General features: G+C 39.9%; 1 protein-coding gene across 1 annotated transcript; it reads left to right on the forward strand.

Moving 5' to 3' along the window:
* The first annotated feature begins 2,648 nt into the window (after positions 1 to 2,648).
* LOC131252921 (U-box domain-containing protein 33-like) lies at positions 2,649 to 20,804 on the forward strand. Its single transcript, XM_058253710.1, has 8 exons — positions 2,649 to 2,996; positions 3,983 to 4,101; positions 8,810 to 8,919; positions 10,732 to 11,188; positions 11,633 to 11,770; positions 13,799 to 14,350; positions 18,729 to 19,451; positions 20,102 to 20,804. Exons 1-8 carry the CDS (start codon positions 2,717 to 2,719, stop codon positions 20,282 to 20,284), a joined length of 2,562 nt encoding a protein of 853 aa, XP_058109693.1. The 5' UTR covers positions 2,649 to 2,716; the 3' UTR covers positions 20,285 to 20,804.
* Positions 20,805 to 21,801: the final 997 nt, after the last annotated feature.

Raw genomic sequence — 21,801 nt, forward strand, 5'->3', positions numbered from 1 at the left:
AACAATCAAATGGCTAAGATAAGTTGACCAACTGTTCAAAGTCTGCATGCAGTGCTGTCGACCCGATGATTTTATTCAGGTCATCAACGGGTCAAGTTAAAGTTAGGTATTAGAGAATCTATACTCGGGCTGATCTTGTTCCAATTTTGCTTAGTCTACATCTCATTTTTTAAGGATTTTGGACCATATTCAAATGGATTCAGTATCCATTTTTGCACATAGGTTTATAATGTTCAAATTGGGTCTAAGTCAACTGCAGTCATTTAAATGGAAAAATCCAACTTGATGGATCAGATTGGACATAAATTTGTTGCAAAATGCTTTTGTAGGAAGTTTACGTGCTGGGATGTAGGTGGGATCCACCGTGATGTTTGTGAGAAATCTATCTTATTGCGAGTCCATTTTAAGACATGACAGAAAAACAAAAAATAAATAAATCTGGAACTAAAGTTGGCTATGTTAGGGGTAACATTAGGGATTTAATTACCACCGTCATTACAAAAGTTTTGTATCAAGTTAAGCTTTCACTTCATCCCAACATGGATGAATTTATAAATAGTTTGGTCGACATATAAACATCAAAGGGGAGCCTTAGGAAAGTTTCAATGGTTAGCATTTCTTTCTCCAAAATTTCCTCTAACGTGGCCCACTTGAGTTTTGGATTTACATCATTTTTTGTCACATCTCCTAAAATGAGCTCACAAAATAGATGAACAGGTGGATTACATTTGCAGGGTATTAGATGAGATTAGGTGGGATAGAATTACATTTGCTCCATACAATTCATTTGGAGAGGATAAGAAAGGGTGGGATTAGGTGGTATGGAATTGCATTTAGTTCCATGAAATTGCATCTGGTTCCATGCAAGATTTCCGTAGATTTTGAAATCCACTACATATGTGGTTCTCACATTGATGTATGCATTAATCCATGCCGTCCATTTATATACACCGTTTACACGTGACATTTTGGTTATATATATGTACAAGTGAACGACATTCACTGTGAAATTGGTTTGTTGATTACAATTCCATGGTCCACCAAACATGATTTTGCTTAATCCCATGTTTTCCCACGGTAAAATTTTTATCCCAAGCATAAGATTAGATGGCTACAAACTATGGTATTTCCCTACATGCAATTATTGTGCAATAGTGATGTTAATCTTATTTAATACCATTTAATGCCATTCAATTCCACAAACCAAACACACCGACTCCAATCAGATCACACACACGCCACTTTTCTTGTGTTAATAAGCTCTCTCCATGTAGGTGAATTGATTTTAATGCCATCATTAAAATTATTTATCCTAGACTTGACCTGACCTGACTCAATTTTAAGTTAGCCCCAAGATGGTGCACCCGACCTGGCTAGACTTAATTTCTAACCAGGTCATAGATGGTGGACAGTGGACCTAGACTCGACCATTCTTCCATATGGGTCAATAAATTGGACTCAAACCCACTAAAATCCAGTCGGGTCCATTAGGTCCATACGGTCCGGGTAATCATTATATTCGGCTGATATTAGGCTTGTTCGATTTTCCAATTAGGTGAAAAATGTGGTGTAAATGCATGATGATTGTTTACTTACGTATTTACTTCACTCTAAAACGCAGTGTAAATGCGTAATAATTATTTACTTAGTATTTACCGCACTCTTCCCTGTAATTGATTTTACAGCCAAAAATTGAAAAGGTTGTGAAATGATTGTGGCTCTCATTGTGATGCATGTCGTTATCCATACCGTTCATCCATTATGCCAGCTGAATTTATTACATTAGGCAAAAAATGAGGCATATCCAAAGCTCTAGTGAACCACGCTATAGAAAAAAGTGAATCAAACACTTATAGTTAAGGTTCACTATAGAAAAAAGTGAATCAAACACTTATAGTTAAAAACTTCAAAGGGCCACTGTTTCTTTTGGTGTGGGCCACTTGACTGTTGAATTTATATAATTTTTTAGTTAATGTCTCAAAATATTGTGATAAAACAGATGGACGGAATAGATACGTCATCCACGTCACCGTGAGGTTCAAAAATTTTAACCAGCACTTTTGAACTGATTTCAAGGCAGGAATTTCAAAAAAATTCCAAATGGGGGAAAGCTACATCTTGAATCCCGGTCCGCGCGTGCGAGTGCCAACGAAACTAATGCAAATGAAATCTTCATGAAATGGATTATATGATACTCCGGCTATGTAAGACACTTGATACGCAGGCACTTAGAAGCAGGATAAATCAACACAAATTTAACCCATTAAGTTGTGTAATCCACAGTAGATAATTTATACTCTTGTAATCAGACTGGTTAAGCAATCCTAACCTCTGATTCGTGGACACCTTTTCTTTGAAATTTGGACCATTGGATTTTTTCATCCCAACCGTCCAATAAAAATATCTACCTAGATAAAGTCAAATCACTAAATAAAAGTAATTTTCGGTTCATGATATATCTAGACTAATGCCATATGTTGGACAGTTTATTATGGGTTTATTGTGTGCCACGTAGGCAATTTCTGAGTAATTTCTAAGTGCCTGCGTATCATCCACCACACTCTGCCAGAGTATCAAAGTGTTTCTCTGCTCTTTATCTTCGCCATAAATTCATTTCGAGATTCTTTTTCATTTTTAATATCAGAGAGAGAGAGAGAGAGAGAGAGAGCCGCCGCTGAAATCTGACCCACCGATTTAGTCAGATTTCCGGCTACGAATGGAGCTTCTCAGTCCCTCCCCTCCACCTCAACCAGTCGTTAACCACTTCGCCGGATTCGAATCTCCGACGACTCTCCGACAATCTTTTGGTCGGGAAATGTCTTCGTCAGCTACTCAGATGCCGGAGATTGAAGAGGCTCCGGAGAGAGTACATGTGGCAGTCGGAAGATCGACAGAGAGATCCGTAGGATTGCTTGAGTGGACTATCCGGCAGTTCGAAGGGCAGGAAATTGGCATCGTGCATGTTCATCAGCCTTCTTCGACGATTCCGACTCTCTGTGAGTTTTCTGAGATTTTCTTCTCAAATGGGGTTCTCTTCTCTTTTCATTTTCTTTTATTTTCATTTTTCAGAGGGGAATTTTCTTTTTTTCTTTTTTGGGATTTGTTCTGAAATGGCTTCTTTGTAGTTTTGCATTTTCATTTGGGTCTTTTAAAAAAATATTTCCTCATTTAATATCTCTTTTTATAGAAATGTTTTTTAATTTTTATTTTCTGGGATTAGTTCTGAAATAGGTTGTGTAGTTTCTGAGGTGGGACCCACACGTGTGGCGAGGCGAGCGATATCCAGTCCATTCATAAGGTGTGGCCCGCCGTGAACGTGCCGTGGACTACAAATCAGGCTGTTCACTCATCAAGTGGGTGGCCTCATATGTATGATCAACGGTCTAGATTCAATCTACATGTGGGGCCCACCTGATGAGTGGACCTGTGCCATCTTTTCTGCCAGGGAACAATCACAATAATCCTCACTAGATAAACGGCCCGGATCATGCTGCAAAATGGCTTCTTCAATCTTTCCGGGCATCGCTCACCATTGCATTTTTCTATTGAATTTTTTGCCATCATATTTTCAAATGGATATCTGAGTTTTATGTAATTATTTATATTTCTCTTCGACATTTTAAAAAATTTCCTTAATTTTTTCATAACAAGTTCTCATATTTTATAAAAATCAGTAGGTAGGATCCAAATCCAATACAATGCTTTGTATGCCAAGCTTAACATACAAAACACATCGAAGTCCGAATATGTGAATTTAGACGCGGCTAAATGTGTGCAAGTGCTTGTAAGTACAGCTTCTAAATGTGCCCAAGTTCATCTTAGTGTAATTTACTTAGACGCACTTAACCCATGTTGTAGTTAAGCTTAATGTACAAAGCTCTGTATTGGATCTGGGTTCATCTTTTAATTTCGTCTAGTTTTTCTGATATGACTTCTTTTTGTATGTTATTGCAATAATGGAATGGTTTTTTTTTTTTCACAGTGGGAAATCTTCCAGCAAGTCAAGCGAATGAGGAAATGGTGTCTGGGTTCCGGAGAGAAGAGAAAGAACAAATGAAGAAAATTCTATTAAAGTATTTGAGTGTTTGCTCTAGAGCCAAGGTGCTTGTTTGTTCTTATAATTTTCTTTTCTCAAAGAAATAATTATATAGTTGTTAGTGTTAGCATTTCTCAAAAAAAAAAAAAAGTTGGTAGTGTTAGTACTCTTGATTGATTCCAGATCCCTCCCAAATGCATGCCTGCCCCCATTTTGTTTCAGATCAAGGCTAAATAGTCAAAAACTCGAGTGGAGTGACTTAGTCTGTTTTTTTTTTTCAGTAAATATTTAATATTTAAAATATGATATTATGTAAGTATTGTTGAGGCTTGGTGAGGTGAGTTGAGTTTCATTGATTTTTTTCTTCTGCCTTTTGTTGAGTCTAGTGGAGTCTTTTTTGTGTTTTGTTTTTTTTTTTTTTTTGAGATCTTACACAACATTTCATATGATTGGTATTCTTTGTTAGATATAATCTAGATTTCTGAATATTGTTATCTTATTATTGAAGAAGGATTTTAGGGTCCTGCTCATCCGCGAAAAGCACAGCTTGCTGACATTTTCTGACCTAGAGATTCTGTGCATGTGGAGCTTTACTGGGTGATTCAAAATGTTGAAGGTGGTTGCAACTTTGGATGGAGCAGCTGCCCCAAAAATTTCTGTGCCAGAAGATTCCAAACATTAGATCAATGACGTATAATTAGATGATTAAGGAGAAAGTGCAACAACGGCTTACATTCGATGAAAAATAGTTAGTCGTGATTTTCGGGGAGCCCCTATGGAGGCAGGACCCATCAGATCAATGTTCTTGATAAATGAACCTTGGTCCTACATCTATAGAATCCTAGTTTGCTGACAAGCAGGACCTTATAATTCTTCATGATTGAAATACCTGGTATTTATTATACCTATGCTCAGACAATTAATTATGAGATTTTATTATATGCCATTGACATTCCACCCGAAGGTCTTGGCTGCTGGTTTTTATAATTATTTCTTTGCATTTGACCTTTTATGATTCAAATGTATGTTTTTTTTATTTTTTTTAATAACCTTCTTATTCTAGATATATACTGTATGACGTTTTGGAATGATATCTTGATTTTCTTATCTCTTGAACAAGCCCTAATGGAATTCATTAAAAACTAAAGGAGAGGGAAAGAATTCTCAATACAAAGATAATTCATTCACTTACATTCCTGTTAACACTACAAAAAGCTCTGGTTTTAACGCCTCTCCCACTGTTCTGTTTTTTTATGTTAATTTTTGATTTATTTATTTATGAATTATTAAAAGTATAAGCGTATAGTTGTATACTTAATTGAGAAACTATGTTTCATCATTTGAATTTTCTAAGTTCGGAAAGCGAGGCCTTGGCGATCACTAAGGTGAGGGCCCCCAGCTTAGAACCTTTGGTTGTGGGTGTAAATGAAATGGTTAATCCCCCAGCCAAGGATCTTATCTCTTTGACGATAAATCCAGGTTCCAGGGGTAGTCCTACCTAATTGTGATCACCGCCGCTTCAGACTGGGAAATCGCTTTAGCTGGGGCAGAGAAAGAGAACTTAACGATCCCCGGCCCCCTCTTCCTCTAGAAATAGGCCCCCTTCACCCTAGGATGAGTTTGTGTCACTATGATTTGCTATCTCGACTATAAATCTCCTACCTTTGCTGATCATGAGAACGGAGTATGATGCATTAGGCTGATGCATTCCACAAAATTCAAGTTCAAAACTCAAATTCTAATTCTAATTCAAACTCAAGGCTAATCCACTCTTCTACAATCAAGGCCAACTACTCCCTTGATTGTTGGGCTGTTATTTCAAGTTCAAAATTCATATTGAAATTTAAAGCTAACAATAGATATTAAGTGGCTAGGTCCACTTTGCCAACCTGAATAGTTTGGCCCACTAGTTAACCCATACATTAGGTCTACTATGCTGACCCGAACAGTTTGGCCCACTAGTTGACCCATGGACCCTAACAACTACTGCCACATGAAAGATGAGATTCTCGGAGGGACTGCTGTGTTCCAAACATACGATGTTTCATATTTAGAAATGGCCTGGAAAAAGGATTTGGTTGATAATTTCCCCGTTGCAGCTACTTTCCAGAATCTGTTATCGTCCTCATTCATAAATAGCTGAACCGGTTTCAGGATGCTTTCACTTCCGCAAAATACACGATTTCTACAAAATGCTCATCAACGTTTAGTGTTAGATCTCTAGGCCTGCCCAGTTTTTAGGGTATTTGGTGGTTTTAGACTTTGCATTTGGATGAAATAACATGGAATAGAGTTTGGTTCAATTGTTTTTCATTGAATGGGTGGTGCAGGAGTGAGGGTTATATGTTTCAAGAAAAGCTTAAACTTTGGCAATGGGTTGGATAAAATAACAAGGACTGATGACCTACAACCTGTTGTACGTTGCCAGCCAATTTTCTATGCCTTCAAATTTTCTTTTTTCTAATTTTGCAATTGCAAAATCATACACTTTTAAAGGGTTAAATGCTCGTAGGAAAAGGGGTGATCAGTTCTTTCTTAAATTATTGAAGCAGTGGTGGTTTGCCATATCATATTAGTTCAAGGGAGAATTTGGTTGATAAATAAGATATTAGGTTTCTTGGGTGGTTGTAGTTAACCCACTATTACGGTGATGAAAGAAGCTGCTTGGGTGGCTGGAGGCTGCAGTTTCGCAAGGGGAATTCATGCTTCACTGATGGGAAACTATCCATGGTTGATGGTATGCAAAAAAAGGTTATGTAACTCGTTACATGATACAGGTCTGTAACGCCTGTTGTGGACAAAATGGCCCATAACAGGCTGCTAAATTTTCTTCCTAAAAAAGTTGCAGCTTTTGCTAGGAGGAACTGGGTTTTTACCATTGACAATCTCCAAAAAAGGGGGATGTGCCTGCCCAATGCTTGCCTCCTTTGCCTGAAAGGATCAGAGACTGTGGACCATTTGTTCATTCATTGTCCTTATTCCTCTATTATTTGGTTGGGTATTCTTTGGTTGGCAGGTGTTGCCTGGCCCAATCGAATATCTCTATCGATCTTCCTTTTTCGTTGGGGGGGGGCGTGTTGGTGGATGCATTGTTATGGTGGTGGATGCATTGTTAGCTTTTCTGTGGTCAATCTGGTTACAAAGGAACAGTAGGTGTTTTTGGGATATTAAGTCTCCTCTGGAGGTTGTTTGTAATAAGGTGGTTTTGTTTATAAGGGAGTGGGTCCCCTGATTGTATAGTTTCTCTCTTTTTTCTGTATTGCTTGATGCTTGTATTTTTCCTCTTGGTCGTTTGGCCCTAATAATATTCTCATCTTTCAAAAAATAAAATAAAATAACATTTACAGGGCTGTTACGGCTTATAGTTTGACAGCCATAAGGCTGGCCATTACAGCTATCGTTACTGCTATCGAATACCTTGGAACTATCTTTTAGTGCCATGGATTAAAATACTGGTTTCAGTGTGTGGCTGTTTGGTTCAGAGTTCAGCTTCTATTGCTGATACTAATATGGCTCGGACGAGCCACATCAAATCAGTCCAAAACTTCAACGGACATGATTCCTGTGTGACTTGGGCGGATTCAAACCATTCTCATCATGTATTGCTGATACGTGTGGATCGCACTGTTCATGTCATCAAGATGGAATATGGATTACCCACGTTGTGCAGCTACTTCAAGTCTGAATGAGTCCCTAGCTGTTCATCAGATTTGGGCCAAGTCCCATCTCTTTTCTAGATTTGGATCCTTAATTGTCTTATCTGGGTCCAAAACCGAGTTGACTTGGATGAGTAGACTCGGTATAGGATGAGATTGATGCAATGTGAAAATGGTTATCTGATCGATTCTGAAAATGAAAAGAGAAGTCTGATCAGGCTTACATTACATATGTCATCTCCAGTCCATTAGTACCATGCTTGGTTTGTTTGTTTGTTTTTTTTTTAATCCACAACGACTTGGATTGAGTTTCATGGCCCATGTGGAGAAAATCCCGACACTTGCGCATGACTTTGGTGATGTAATGTTTACACGGGATATTTTTGCAGTCTTTGCTATCAACACATTTGCTAGGATATTAGTAATTAACAGCCTGTTCAACAAGGTGACAGCCAAAATGCATGTTAGGGATCTACTGTCTATGAAGGTTTTGATTAGGAGGTTTTTGGAGTCATGAATATTGAAGAACATTATAATTTTCCTAATGATGTTAGCAGCTGTGTGGACATTAAGGATTTCTTTTAATTAGCTCTAGAGAAGAAAGAGGTATAATGTGATGCTCAACCAGGTAGGTGGCACCCACCTTGAGTAACCTAAGCTGTTCATCTGGTGGGACCAATCATGGGATTGGCCATGCCTTAAGAAGTCCCCTTTCAGATGATCCTAGCCATCTGATGAAAACGGAGAACTATGATTTTTGGTCTATATTTAGCAGGGGCCACATCAGACGGTTACGATCATCTAAGGGGAAAGATTTTTTGTGTATCTCCCACTCACCATGAATGATTTGAATCGCTTGAAGGTGAGTCCTGCTCATGCAATTTGATGGGCCAAACAAAACCTTGAATTTGATTGAGCATTGTATATTTCTTTGACCAAGGTGTACTTGTTGTATTATGCATCTCTGCCAAACGCCATGATATTTTCTGTAGTTCCTACACAATTTCACCATTATTATTGTTATTGTTATTGTTATTATTATAATTATTATTATTTTGAAGAACGTAGTATGTACACCTTTTGTTGAGGCAACTCATGGGAGGCAAATGCTTTTCAGGTGAAAGCAAGCATTTTTTTGATTGAGACTGCAGAAGTTCAGAAAGGAATTGTAGAGCTTGTGTCAAGACATGTAATTAAGAAGCTTGTTATGGGAGCAGCACCGGACAAGTAAATATTTTTCCTTGGACAATATCAACCTGAATATGATTTTACTCTGAAGGACTTTCCAATCATATGGATCTGGCAAGTGAATCACCTGATGTAACCTTGTGACTTTTGGGATATAACTCTAATGCATAAAGCTGTTAAATAAAAAAGAGAATAACCAAATTATGTTCCTGCTTTTGTGGGTATAGACACCAAACAATAATAGTTATTTCACAAATACTCAGAACCAGCACCGTCCTTCTTTACATCATTTACAGAACTTCAAGATAACTGTCCGTGTCTATGCACATGGGCAGAACTTTGTTTAAATGTTCACATTTGATATCAGCATCTTTAACAGAAATTATCAATGGCTAGCAATCCAAAGAAAAAAAACAAATATTCAAATAACTGTATAAATGAATCGTGTTGTTTGATTCCTTAGGAGCATGTGCAAAGTCACAAACATGAATATGGGGTGTAAATCTACCACAGAGAAATCAAGCCATGGAAGAGGTGAATAGCAGGACACGTGCTCATGTGGTACATTTGTGTGACAATCATTAGGCAGGGCCAACGGTTACCATGCCTTGGGTCATAAATCAAGCCAATCCACTCATCAGGTGGCCATACTTGCTTGAGGAAAATGGATGGTTAAGAAAGAAACCACCAACCACCTATATTCAGAATACATGCAGGGATATCTCGCACGCATGTTCCACTTTGGTATGTGTGTTGCAATTCACCTCTTCATTCTCTCCTCTCATGAACGATTTTAGCATTTCTGTTTGCCATATACACTAAAAGAAACATGTAATTGTCTAAATCTTTTATCCACAGAATGTATCGAGAGAGTTTTCTAAGGCAAGTTATCCCAAAGAGTGTCAAGAGACCCATTCACAAGTCACTTGTTGACAATCCACTAGCATCACCGACAAATGAGGCATCTAATAGGAAAACATTTACATAAAGGGACAAGGTTTTTCTTCTTCTTCTTCTTCTTCTTCTTCCTCATTCCTGAACCAATAGAGCAGCTTAAAAGTAGCTTCCTATCACACTATCACAGACTGTCCTGTTAAATTTAGTGATTAGAAGTGAATGTGGAGGCTGAAACAAAAACTAGAGAAACGAACTTGAGAAATGATGTTGGAGTGTAATGTGCATCCTGGATGAAAGTGTGCAGAAACAGGAAGAGGCACAGGAAAGAAAGATCAAGAAAAGATTTGATGATCAATTATGGTATTAGGACCCCCCCCCCCCCCCCTCCCCCCCTCTCTGGGCCTTGAAACATTCAGTTTCCTTGATATGTAGGATCAGGATTCTGTACAGAGGGGGTTCATGGTTTTTATTTATTTATTTATTTATAAATCCAAGCTTTTTATCTGATAGCCACACCTGGGTGGGGTATGCCCCAAAAATCTCCCCCACTGGAAGATCTAAACCCTCCATTTAGTGGCCTGCAAGTAGAGAGTTCAGGAAAAAATAAAGCAAAGGTTCACTTCAACAGAAGTCTTTGAATCCCCAAACCAAGGTTCTACAGAAGGATTAGGACTTTCTAATCTGGAAGTTTGTGGCGCATACCCCCCACCCAAGTTGGGGCCCATCAGATCAACGGTCTGGATCACCAAACCATGGGTTCCACATGCACAAAGTCCACTTCAGAAACTGTTCATTTGCTGCAAGCAGGACCCTCTAGTTCATCGTATTTTATACTTTTCCTTTAAAATTTTTGCTTAAGCTGTTCAATTCTTGGTTGTTATAGTTAATATTTAATAAACAGACTTGCTATATGATTTTGTCTATGGGTAGACATTTTTAATGGGCGCATTACAGTTGCTTGAAGGTGAAGAGGAGCTCTAGTAAGGCAAGCTATACTGCCAAGACCGCCCCATCATTCTGCGAGATATGGTTTGTCAACAAAGGAAATCATGTCTGGACGAGGGAGGCTTCTGAAGACCCAAGTTATCCGCTACCACCCTTTGGTGCACCTCATGGAACTGCACTTACTGAAATATGTAGATCCTTGTCATCATATAATTTTAGTAGCGAGGCTGCGTTTAATCTGGACTGTCTTAGATCCAGTTCTTCTATCACCGGTAGATTGTGTGGGATGACGAATGAGGCCCAATCCAGAGTAGATGAAAGAGAAGGGACTATGTCTGTTATGGAATCCAGTTTTACTAATAGAATCGATCCTCTTGATTCACAGAGTTTGACCGGTTTCGCCAGTACAGTTTCTGGTCTTACTTCGCCTACTGAAGGAAAGTTCTCATCAGAATCCAACCTGGAGGTAGAGTTCATAGTGGAGTTTGAATGTGGCCTGTGTGGAAGGGATTGAGAATCCTCTTTGCAGCATATGTACGATCATGGCACATTTATGAAGGATCCAGGCCTTTCATCAGGCGGGCTCTCCCATGGACATGGCCTATCCCAAAAATCAGACCTGTTTATTCATCAGCTAAGCCACGTGTACGTTGAATGTGAACCACTGGTCAATTTATTTTAGCTGCCCATTTTTATTGTACATTTGCTGCTGGCCTGATGTGTGGAGTGGTTCTATTTTTAAACCAAGGCACGTACGCCATGTGGCCCACCTGATGAACGATCTGGATCTCGCACGCATTTGCCAACTCATATGTGCTTGAGTCCTGTTAGCAGGGTAGGATTCAGAGTATAAGCTTCCACATTCGTAATCATTAATCAAAATGTTTTAGGAGTCCTGTTTCTTTTTCAGGAAGAACTGGAGCTGGATTTCTTGCATAATTCGATTATAGAAGCAAAGATGGAAGCTGAAAAGTCAACGGAAGTAGCCTCTGCAGAGATACTGAGGCGTGAGAGATTGGAAAATGAAGCTGCTGAAGCCATCAAAAGGGTAGGTGCTTGTGTTTGATTGTCACTGGTTGTGTACTGCTATTTTATCCATTGTTTGGAATAGTGTATCGGTAGCTCCCTTATGTGAGAGAAATTATAAGGTCCTGAAGCATCAAGAATGCTGATGGTGTCCTGATGTGCTAGTCCATGCAAGTGGGACCCATTTTTAGGTGATCCAAACTGTTGAGGCGATGGGTCCCATCATGGATGAAAGATTTCAAAATATTCTCCTAATTGGAAGGTTGTCACCCTTTGATTGGCAGCCTACAGTATTTGGTTAATAAAAATAAATAAAATAAAGAAATGGTCTGTAAAAGGCCAGATATTGGATTGCTGAGATGTTCCAATCTGGATGATTTTGGGGCTGTCTGGCTCCCATGGTGGGGTCCATCATTCTAATGATCTGAATCATCAACCCATGGGCCTCCCTTGTCCCAACTAGGTGCATCAAGAAGCTCTAATTTCTTCTGAAATGTCACTTCGACAGAACACCATTCAAGCCTGAAACCCAAGAGATTGCACTCTTTGGGTTCGACAATGAGGCATGGTGAAAGACACATGAATCAGCCTGAGGCCCACTAAGATGGCCTCCAATTTGGCCCTGTTCGAATCATCCCTGCAAGCCAAAAGACCACCTTTGAAACGGGGCCTTATTTGTCATTGGGGGAGTTTTTTTTTTTTTTTTTTTAATGAATGAGACTGACATTATATTCCAAACATAAAAAAAGATAACACAATGAAAATGGAGAGTCAAAAGCGACAAGACTTTCAGAAACGTAACAGAAATACCTGGCAACACTACTCCCACAAACAAACACTGACAAAACACCCTCTAAATCCACCTATTCTATCAAGGATGAGTAGCTCATTCCTAATGCCACGCGCTTAGTAAGTTCGTCAGCCACTGAGCCGGCCTTTCTTTGGACATGCAAAAGGGAGACCGGCTTACCAGTGCAGAGATCATGAGCTTCTTCTATGAGATTCGCAATCTTCCAAGGCCATTCTTCGCTAAGCCCTCTTGATTGCATTTCCTGAGTCGCTGTTGAGTACAACAGGAAATACATTGAACTGGACAGCTATGACAGCCTGCTGGGAGACCATGGATTATGAGAATTCAGTGGGAGATACTTAAAGAGGACCAGAAAAATCCACCAAAGACACTCCTGCAGTGTCACAAAACACCTCCCCCATGTCGAAGAGACTGGGAATTCCCAGTGAGCTGCCGTCAAAGAGTACCTTAAATTCAAAACACTTGGGGGTAGGGGAGACCACAGCAATAATGGCTTCAACTTCTTTCAATTGCTCTGCAGGATGTCAGCCCAACCAGCATAGAAACTTGAGGAATGGATCCCAACAAATCTATGGTCAGCCTTAGCCCACTGGATTTTGAGGTTAACAATCTTGTCCACGAGTCTGTGAGCAGCAACAGAAGAACCTTTGAAAATTCTTGTGTTTCTCATCTTCCACAGCGACCACAAAATGGCATGAGCAATCATGTTCCAGTGTAATCACCCAGTAAAACCCCATGCATCGGCATACCTGCTGTCAATCAAATTTAATACTGATTGAGGAACCCACAACATTCCGAACTTGGAGAACTGCAGCCCACACTTTTCTTGCAAATGAACAATGAATTAGTAGATTATTCATCAAGTCCTCGTTAGCACAACATGTGGCACACCTATTCACCAACACCATCCCCTATTCTTTAAATGGTCGATGGTGAGAGTTTTTTGTATGGATGCAGACCACACAAATGTTGGTATTTCCCATCCATGCCACCATTTGAATGATTTGGATTGCCAGAAGTGGGCCAGTGCTCTATTGGAGATTTTATTTTCCTCTTTAAACATTTGTATCTTTCATTGTAAAAATCATTGGCATTTCCTGATTCCTCCCATTTTGCCTCTTAAACTGACATTTCCTCTTTAAAGGTTGGTATTTTTCATTGGAAAAGCTTTGGCATTTTCTGGTTCCTCCCATTCTGCTTGTTAACAGTTCTTCTTTTTCCCTACTTGTCTTGTCCCAGATGAAAGCTTTTGAAGCTGCCTGCGCACGTGAAACTGAACTCAGAAAAGAAGTTGAAGATGAACTAAGAAATACCAAACAGGAACAAGAAAAGCTCTCAGGACAGAGAGATGAAGCCATAAGAGAGTTGCAGAAGACATTGAAAACCCTAGCAATCCTCGACAGTCATGTTCGAGAAGCGGCCCGTCGCCGGGATGAAGCCACTGATGAACTGAAGCTTATTCAAGCATCCTTGATGACTCTGCGGCAGGAAAAGAAGAAGATCCGTAAGCAGAGGGAGGACGCTGTACGTCGGCTTGAACGGTGGAGAAGTCGTGGGCATGGGAGAGGTCAAAACTCTGATCGGTTCATTGAGTTTGTCGATGACTCTCCTGAGTTTTCAGAGTTCTCTCTTTCCGATCTATGTACAGCAACATGCAACTTTTCGGAAAGCTTCAAGATTGGGGAGGGGGGTTTTGGGTGTGTGTATAAGGGAGAGATGCTGGATCAAAGTGTTGCTATAAAGAAGTTGCATCCACATACCATGCAAATCCAATCAGAGTTTCATCAAGAGGTAAATCTCTCTCGCTCTCTCTCTCTGTTTTTCCTTGGAAAGGTATAGTTTTATGACTACAAGGGTAAGGGTCATGGTATCCCAAATCGGTTACGTATCGGCCGTAACGGCCGATACGTAACGGTAACGGTGGGACCCGTTACGCGATACGGGGTCGAAATGGCTGTTACGGAATTCTGTGACCGTAACGGCCGTTACGGGGCCGTTACGGGCTATAACGGCCGTTACGGGCCCTGAAAAAAAAAAAAACAAACAAAAAACAAAAAAAAAAAAACTTACCTTTTTTCCCTTTCTTTTCTTCTTCTTCTTCTTCTTCTCAAGTAGCTGTGGCTGCGGCTGCGCCCTGCTGCGGCTTCTTCCTGTTCTTCTTCTTCTTCTTCCTCTCTCTCTCTCTCTCTCAATCTCTTCTTTCCCCCTTTCCCTCTTTTTTTCTTTTCTCTCTTCTTTCCCTCTTTTTTTTTCTTTTCGTTTCCCTCTCTCTCCATTTTTTTTAAAAATTTGCAGCAGCTAGCTACTGTAGGTACGTGTCACGCAAAGACGAGCGCTGACACTCCTCGAGCTCCGAGTTGTATGAACGGTTCAAAGGAGATCAAAGTTATATGGGCTCCACAGTGATGTATTTATTACATCTACACCGTTCATCTATTTTCAGAGATCATTTTAGAGCACCACCCAAAAAATGAATTATATCCAGAGATCATCTGGACCACACCAAAAATAGCAACAGAGATAATGATTTTCACGGTTAAATAATTCGTAGGGCGCACGGTAATGTTTATTTTCCATCCAATCTGATCAGACCCGAGTGGGCCCCACTATGATGTATATATTTTATCCATATCGTCCATCCATTTTGCCACGTCATTTTAGGTCAGGATTCAAAAAATTAGTAATATCCAAATCTCAGGTGGACCACACCATAGGAAATAGTGGTTATAGAATGCTCACCATTAAAAATTTCTTAAAGTCCACTGTAATGTTTATTTTCAATCTAACCTGTTAATTGGGTCACATTGACGTGGATGAAGGGAAAACACACATGTCAGCTTGATCTAAAACTTTTCTAGCCCCCAATAAATTTTTAACGGTGAACGTTTAATTATTGTTGTTTTTTATGGTGTAATCCATCTAAGCTTTGGATGTGCCTCATTTTTGGGCTCATGCCCTAAAATTATTTGTCAAAATGGATGGACGGTGTGGATATAACACATTCATCACGGGTGGGGCCCAAAAAACTTTGACACGTGTGCTGCACTTTACATCCGAGTCCCTCCTAATTCAAGCCTTAAAAAATTGTACACGAGACATATATTAACTTAAAATTTGACAATTAAATTATGGACTGCAATTGCTAACTCACAATGCCAAAATCAAATTATTTGAATAGTTTTAATTGTTAATTTGTGAACTTTTATTTTTTAAAATAGCGCCTTTTGATTTTTTTTTTTTTTTTATGATTCACTATCCAATAAATGTCCACCAATTTATTAGTGGAATAATGACAATAAATGGCATGAATTTGAGGCTGATTTGGAGAATAGATTGGTCCTGCAAGTCAGCCCCAAATTGGCAACGCCATCTACCTGAATTTAATTTCATTTTTTTAAAGAACTATTGGGAGAAATGATATCAAGTTGTTAAGTATCTAAATTACATATTTAAAAAATTAAATATATGAATTTTGTAGTTAAATTCAAGTTACCTGGTTAAAAAATTAATCAGACAGTCCGATACAACTTCTCACCAAAGAGTGGACTGTTACACCACCATAAACATGTTCCAATTTATAAATGAATGCATATTTGGAATGCTTAAAATATTCCCGATTTAATACATATTTTTTCATATTTTTTTGGCAAAAAAAAAAAAAGCGCCGTTATGGGCCGTTACACCCCCGTATCGCCGTTATGCCCCCGTATCCGTATCGGTTTCGGAGGGAACCGTTACGCCAACCGATACCGATACGGGACACCTTGGTAAGGGTAAAAGAATATAGGAAGACTAGCTTGTGACAGTAAGTATTCCCAAAGAACCAGAGTTCTAAAATTCATGGAGTCGACCATAATCATGGCTGAGTTGACTCTGTTGAATTTCAAGTTACAAGTCCCCTTGTTGAGGTCCTCTGAAAACTCAATTTAACCAATTTAAACTGTTAAAAAGGTTTATTTTGGAGATTTGCTTAAGTATAGGGGCATGTTTGTTCTCATTTAGTTTAGAAATGCAGAATCTAATAATTCGTTCTTTTATTGCTTTTGCTCATTTCATATGTTCATTAATGAATTAAATAATATACATGCATATATGTCTTCAGTGACTCAGCATGGAAGCTTCCGGTGCACCTAGGCAGTGTATATCATTGACATGGACTGTCCATTACGTCAAATGCACTCTTCATTGAATGATAACTGCATCATAATCTATAAACTGCATCGCTGTTGGATAAACAGATTTGGTGTTTGAGTTTGTTTCAAAATCTCTCCTTGATTCAAGAAGTTCTCGGATGGTGGGGGTCCTTGCATTGAGAGTTTTAGAAAGAGGAGAAACTTGGTTTGGAAATGGAGTTTTCAAATAGACCCACATCAGAAATGGAGCAATTTCTCTCCTTATAAGGGGTGCTTGCATAGGCGCTCAAGCCCTTTTGAAGAAAGGATGCATGCGTGTGGGGGGATGGGGGATGTTTTTTCACAAGGCTCCGGCTCTACCCCCTTCTCTCATGTTCTATATATATATATATATATATATATATATATATATATATATATATTGTTACCTTGTTAGTACACCCCACTGTCAGTTCACACTTCAGTGTTAGCCACCCCCACTAGGGATCGATACCAAGACCTCAGTGTTGAAACGAGGTATCTTTTGGTTATATTTTTATCAATATTATATTTATTAATATAGCTGTTTTTTTACCACTACAAAGTCTAACCTTTTTAAAAAATATAAATTAAAATTTCATTAGTCATTAGTTTTGATATCAATGACTTGGCCATGTCAGATACTTATATGGTAGAATTTTCGTAGAAATCATCTCAAGATACTTGTCTCTTTTCTGGGTTTTTTTTATTGTGTTGTTGGATCAACCTGAAGGTGCAATCAGGGTTGATATCTTATATTTACACATGTTGTGTGAGCAGGTAGGCCCTATCCTGGGGGCATCTCTGCTGTAGAATCACTACACCAGGTCATTTGCACCTGTGGGGTGGAAATTGTCCTAAATCCCACGTATAGCGATTTTCAATGGCGCTTCAGCTCACTATAATCTGACAGGAGGCAACTCCATCTCGCTTTGTGTTTGGCGACTCAAGCTAATCTAGAGTTGCACTTGCACCTGTGGGGTGGAAATTGTCCTAAATCCTAAGCATAGTGATTTTCAAATGCACTTCAGCTCACTATAATCTGACAGCAAGCAACTCCATCTTGCTTTTGTGTTTGGCAACTCTATCCTGGGAGCATCTCTGCTGTAGAACCACTACACCAGGTCATTTGCACCTGTGGGGTGGAAATTGTCCTAAATCCTAAGCATAGCGATTTTCAATTGTGCTTCAGCTCACTATAATCTGACAGCAAGCAACTCCATCTCGCCCTGTGTTTGGCAACTCGAGCTAATCTAATAATTTTAGAGAGTTACATCTTAGACCTTTTATTGTGGTAGCTTCAACATTTGGTGGCTTGGTGCATGACTTGCTTGCATTTCTTTGTTGAGGCCCTATATAGATAGCAATCGGATGGGCAATCCCTACTTCCCACCTTCTTAGTGCTATAATTTTAAAAAGTGTCCTTTCTAAAGCTGCAGTTGCAAACCATGCAATTGCCTCTTTAGTTGTAAAGGTGTTTTTTTTTTTTTGAAAAAAAGGAAGTATCCTTTCTTAGCTCTTAAGTTGTTAAGTGGTGTCCTTCCCACCTTCTAAGAATCACCATCGCCAAGAAATCCTGGCCATCCAACCAATGGCTACAGAAACAAGGCCAAGTTCTGATGGATGGGATCATCTGAGTGTGATTTAGCACTGTCATGCATGGATCATGGACCGGAATGAATGGAAGGTCCAGATTGATTGTTTTGTTGGACTCCACATTCCAAATGCAAGTCACAGTAATCTCTTGATGTGCCATGAGGACCACTGGAGCATTTTCTATTCATATAAATGCAAGAGTGTAATTGGACTTTTTGATGTGGCCAGAAAAAAAAATAATAGTTTTGCTTATTCTGCCTATAGAGCAAATCCACTATGGAGGTCTTGACTGTTGTGGAAGGAGAGATACATATCCCAAACACATTTGGGTGCTAACACATGTTTATTTCATTATGTGGCCAAAAACCCCTCCTTTTCCTTAGTATGACTGATTTGCCCCTGGCTTCCATTCGTGCATGCAGGTGAATCTCCTCAGCAAATTACAACATCCTCATTTAGTGACTTTGATTGGTGCATGCCCAGAGGCCTCGTCGCTCGTATATGAATACTTGCCCAATGGTAGCCTGCAAGACTGCCTCTTCCATAAAACCAATGCCCCTCCCTTAACATGGAAGACTCGCACCTGTATTGTGGCTGAAATCGCCAGCGCCCTCCTCTTCCTACACTCCTTCAAACCTGAAAAGATCATCCACAGTGATCTTAAGCTCCAAAACATTCTTCTCGATTCCGAATTCAAAAGCAAGATTGGTGACTTAGGAATTTCTCACCTTGTGAAAGAGGAGACCGCCCGTTGCCCATCTTTCCGCCGGAGTACAGAGCCAAAGTCTGCATTTCCTTATATGGACCCGGAGTATAAGAGGAGTGGAGAACTTACACCAAAGTCCGACATATATTCCTTTGGGATCATAATTCTACAGTTACTAACTGGGAGGCCCCCTGTTGGGTTGTTGAGTGAGGTCCGTCGGGCAGTGTCGAGCGGGAAATTGTCATCGGTTTTGGACCCATCTGCTGGAGATTGGCCTATGTTTGTGGCAAGGAGGCTGGCGGAGCTGGGGATGCAATGCAGTGAGATGAACAGTCGGGATCGGCCAGAGCTTACTCCAGCACTGGTGAGGGAGCTGGAGCGGTTGCATGTTGCGGAGGAAAGACCTGTGCCTGCTTTTTTCCTGTGCCCGATCCTTCGGGTGAGCAATAGAATCATTTTTTCTAAGGACCAAGATGTTATGGCATTTCACCATTGGTTAGCCTTAAGAGGGCCCCAGTTGAGGGCACTGAAACTGATATCCTTGGATTAGATTTGCAGGGTTCACCAAGCAGCAGGGTTCTTTTCTTTTTTTCTTTAGAAAAGAAACACAAATATTGCAAGCAAGCAAGACTCACATGTACCTCTACGGATTCATGTGCGTGAAACCCATGGCAATGATCTAGAGGCCCCACCATGTTTGGACCATGGCCAAAACTGACACCAGTCTTATCTAATTGCTCAGATGGGGACTCTTCAATAAATGTGAACTGTTGATTAACCATTTTTTTTCCTTGAAAGCTCCATTTGGATGGTTGGGGTCATCTGACTGGTGTGGTTATTAGGCTATGGGCCATCCATATGGGACCCAGCAGATGAACAGCCCAGATGTGGAAACATTCTAACAAACTTCTCTGAAAAAAAAAAGCTCTTTATCCACCTTCAGAGTGAGGGTGGAAGCCTAATCTTCACCTTTGGAAAATGAACGAGTTCGTCCTTCGTCTCCTTTTTAATGAAGGATATCATTGGGGCAAAACTGTCATTTATGTCTCGTGCAGCTCATCTAACTCGGTTTTTTTTTTTTCCCCCCAGGAAATCATGCACGATCCTCAAGTAGCAGCAGATGGTTTCACCTATGAAGGCGAGGCCTTACGCGGATGGTTGGAAAATGGCCGGGAAACTTCTCCCATGACCAATTTAAAGCTGAGTCACCTCAACCTTACTCCAAATCATGCACTTAGATTTGCTATTCAAGACTGGCTCTGCCAATCTTAATGCCAATGTAATGTATGTATCCATGATGCATGTATGTATGTATGTCATCATCATCATTGTCATCATCTAAGCCCAATCTGAGCTAATTGGGTTTGGCTACACGAATCTTGTTCCACCATTCCACTATCAACGGCCGTATCCTCATTTGTATGTATGTATGTATGTATGTATGTATGTATGCATGTCTACTAATTTCTGTGCATAAGTAGTGTCTGTCCGTCTCTTTTCACCTTTAGAGTTGCAACCTAATAGGTTGGATGGAGTCCTAACAGCTTCTATTGTGCTTGTTATAACCACACGATAGCCCTTTTGCCTGTTTTATCAATGAATGTTCCACCGACAAGTGGCTATATATGTTATTTTATTTTTTTAATAATTGTATTTCAAGTTTTTGGTAGAAACATCGACGGATGAAATTAGTGCTCAGATAACATGTATGTATGGGGAAATGCTAAAAAACTCTACCAGGTCTATTGGCTCTGCTTACTGAAATTGAAGGCAACACCGGCTTGAAGCAAGCCCTGTTTGGGTGCGCATAAAATCACATTTGGATCAGATAGCCAGTGTGACTTTCCTTTCGGCAGGTGCCTACAAGCTATATTCAAATTGGAATTGGGTTTGCTGCCTCAGACATGCTGAACTGGTGGAGTGCATCTCATCAGCCATGGGGAGCTGAAACATCCAAACCAGCTCCAGGCATTGCATGTGTTTGAATGTTTTTCTCTTGTGATTCCTAATCATGCATTTGATCTAATTGTGATCTTTGATAATCTTTTTGGCCGATGGATGGCTGCACCACCCCTAGGTGTCTGAAAATCCTCAAAAGCAATGAGCCAAAGGAGTCCCAGCAGCCACCCAGCTTGCTATGAGTGGCGGTAGCCGTCTCCAACCGCAGTTCATGTGGACCGCTAAAAACCTGGCCTTCTTCTCATTTTGTCAAAAAGAGAAGGAAAAAATGGTATGTTGTGAAGCACAAAATCCTACTGCACAAATGGTATACATGCATGCCAATCACAACAGTCCAAACGTGGGCCCCAATGTGGATGGAGGCTATCTAACCGTATAGAAAGGTCCATCTTAAGTTATGTTTGGTAATTATTTCATTTCATAAATTATACACGAATTCTTGCATATTTATCACAGTGATCTATTGCGTGGAGAAATGAAGGCCGCCCTTTTTTGGGTCTTATACCAGACATAATGTTGATTCAACACTCAGGTGGGCCACCCTATAAAATTATAGCTTAAACCTCTAAATTCAGGTGGTTTTTGCAAACCTGAATTTTGGGATTCTGTGAATTTTGTAAACTTTTCTCATATTAACGAAGCAGATCAGATGAACGGATTAAATGTGATGGGCGTTCCATCATCTATTTCCTATGGTGTGGTATATATGAGGTTTGGGTCAAATGGGCCTGACTTTCTCTGATATGGTCTTCACGTGGATGGGTTCCAGTCGGTCCATCTGATCAGCCACCGTGTGTTTAGACCTGCACCCAAAAATTACGCTGGTTCAA

This window comes from Magnolia sinica, chromosome 8, assembly GCF_029962835.1.
Source record: "Magnolia sinica isolate HGM2019 chromosome 8, MsV1, whole genome shotgun sequence".
In the NCBI taxonomy this organism is placed as follows: domain Eukaryota; kingdom Viridiplantae; phylum Streptophyta; class Magnoliopsida; order Magnoliales; family Magnoliaceae; genus Magnolia; species Magnolia sinica.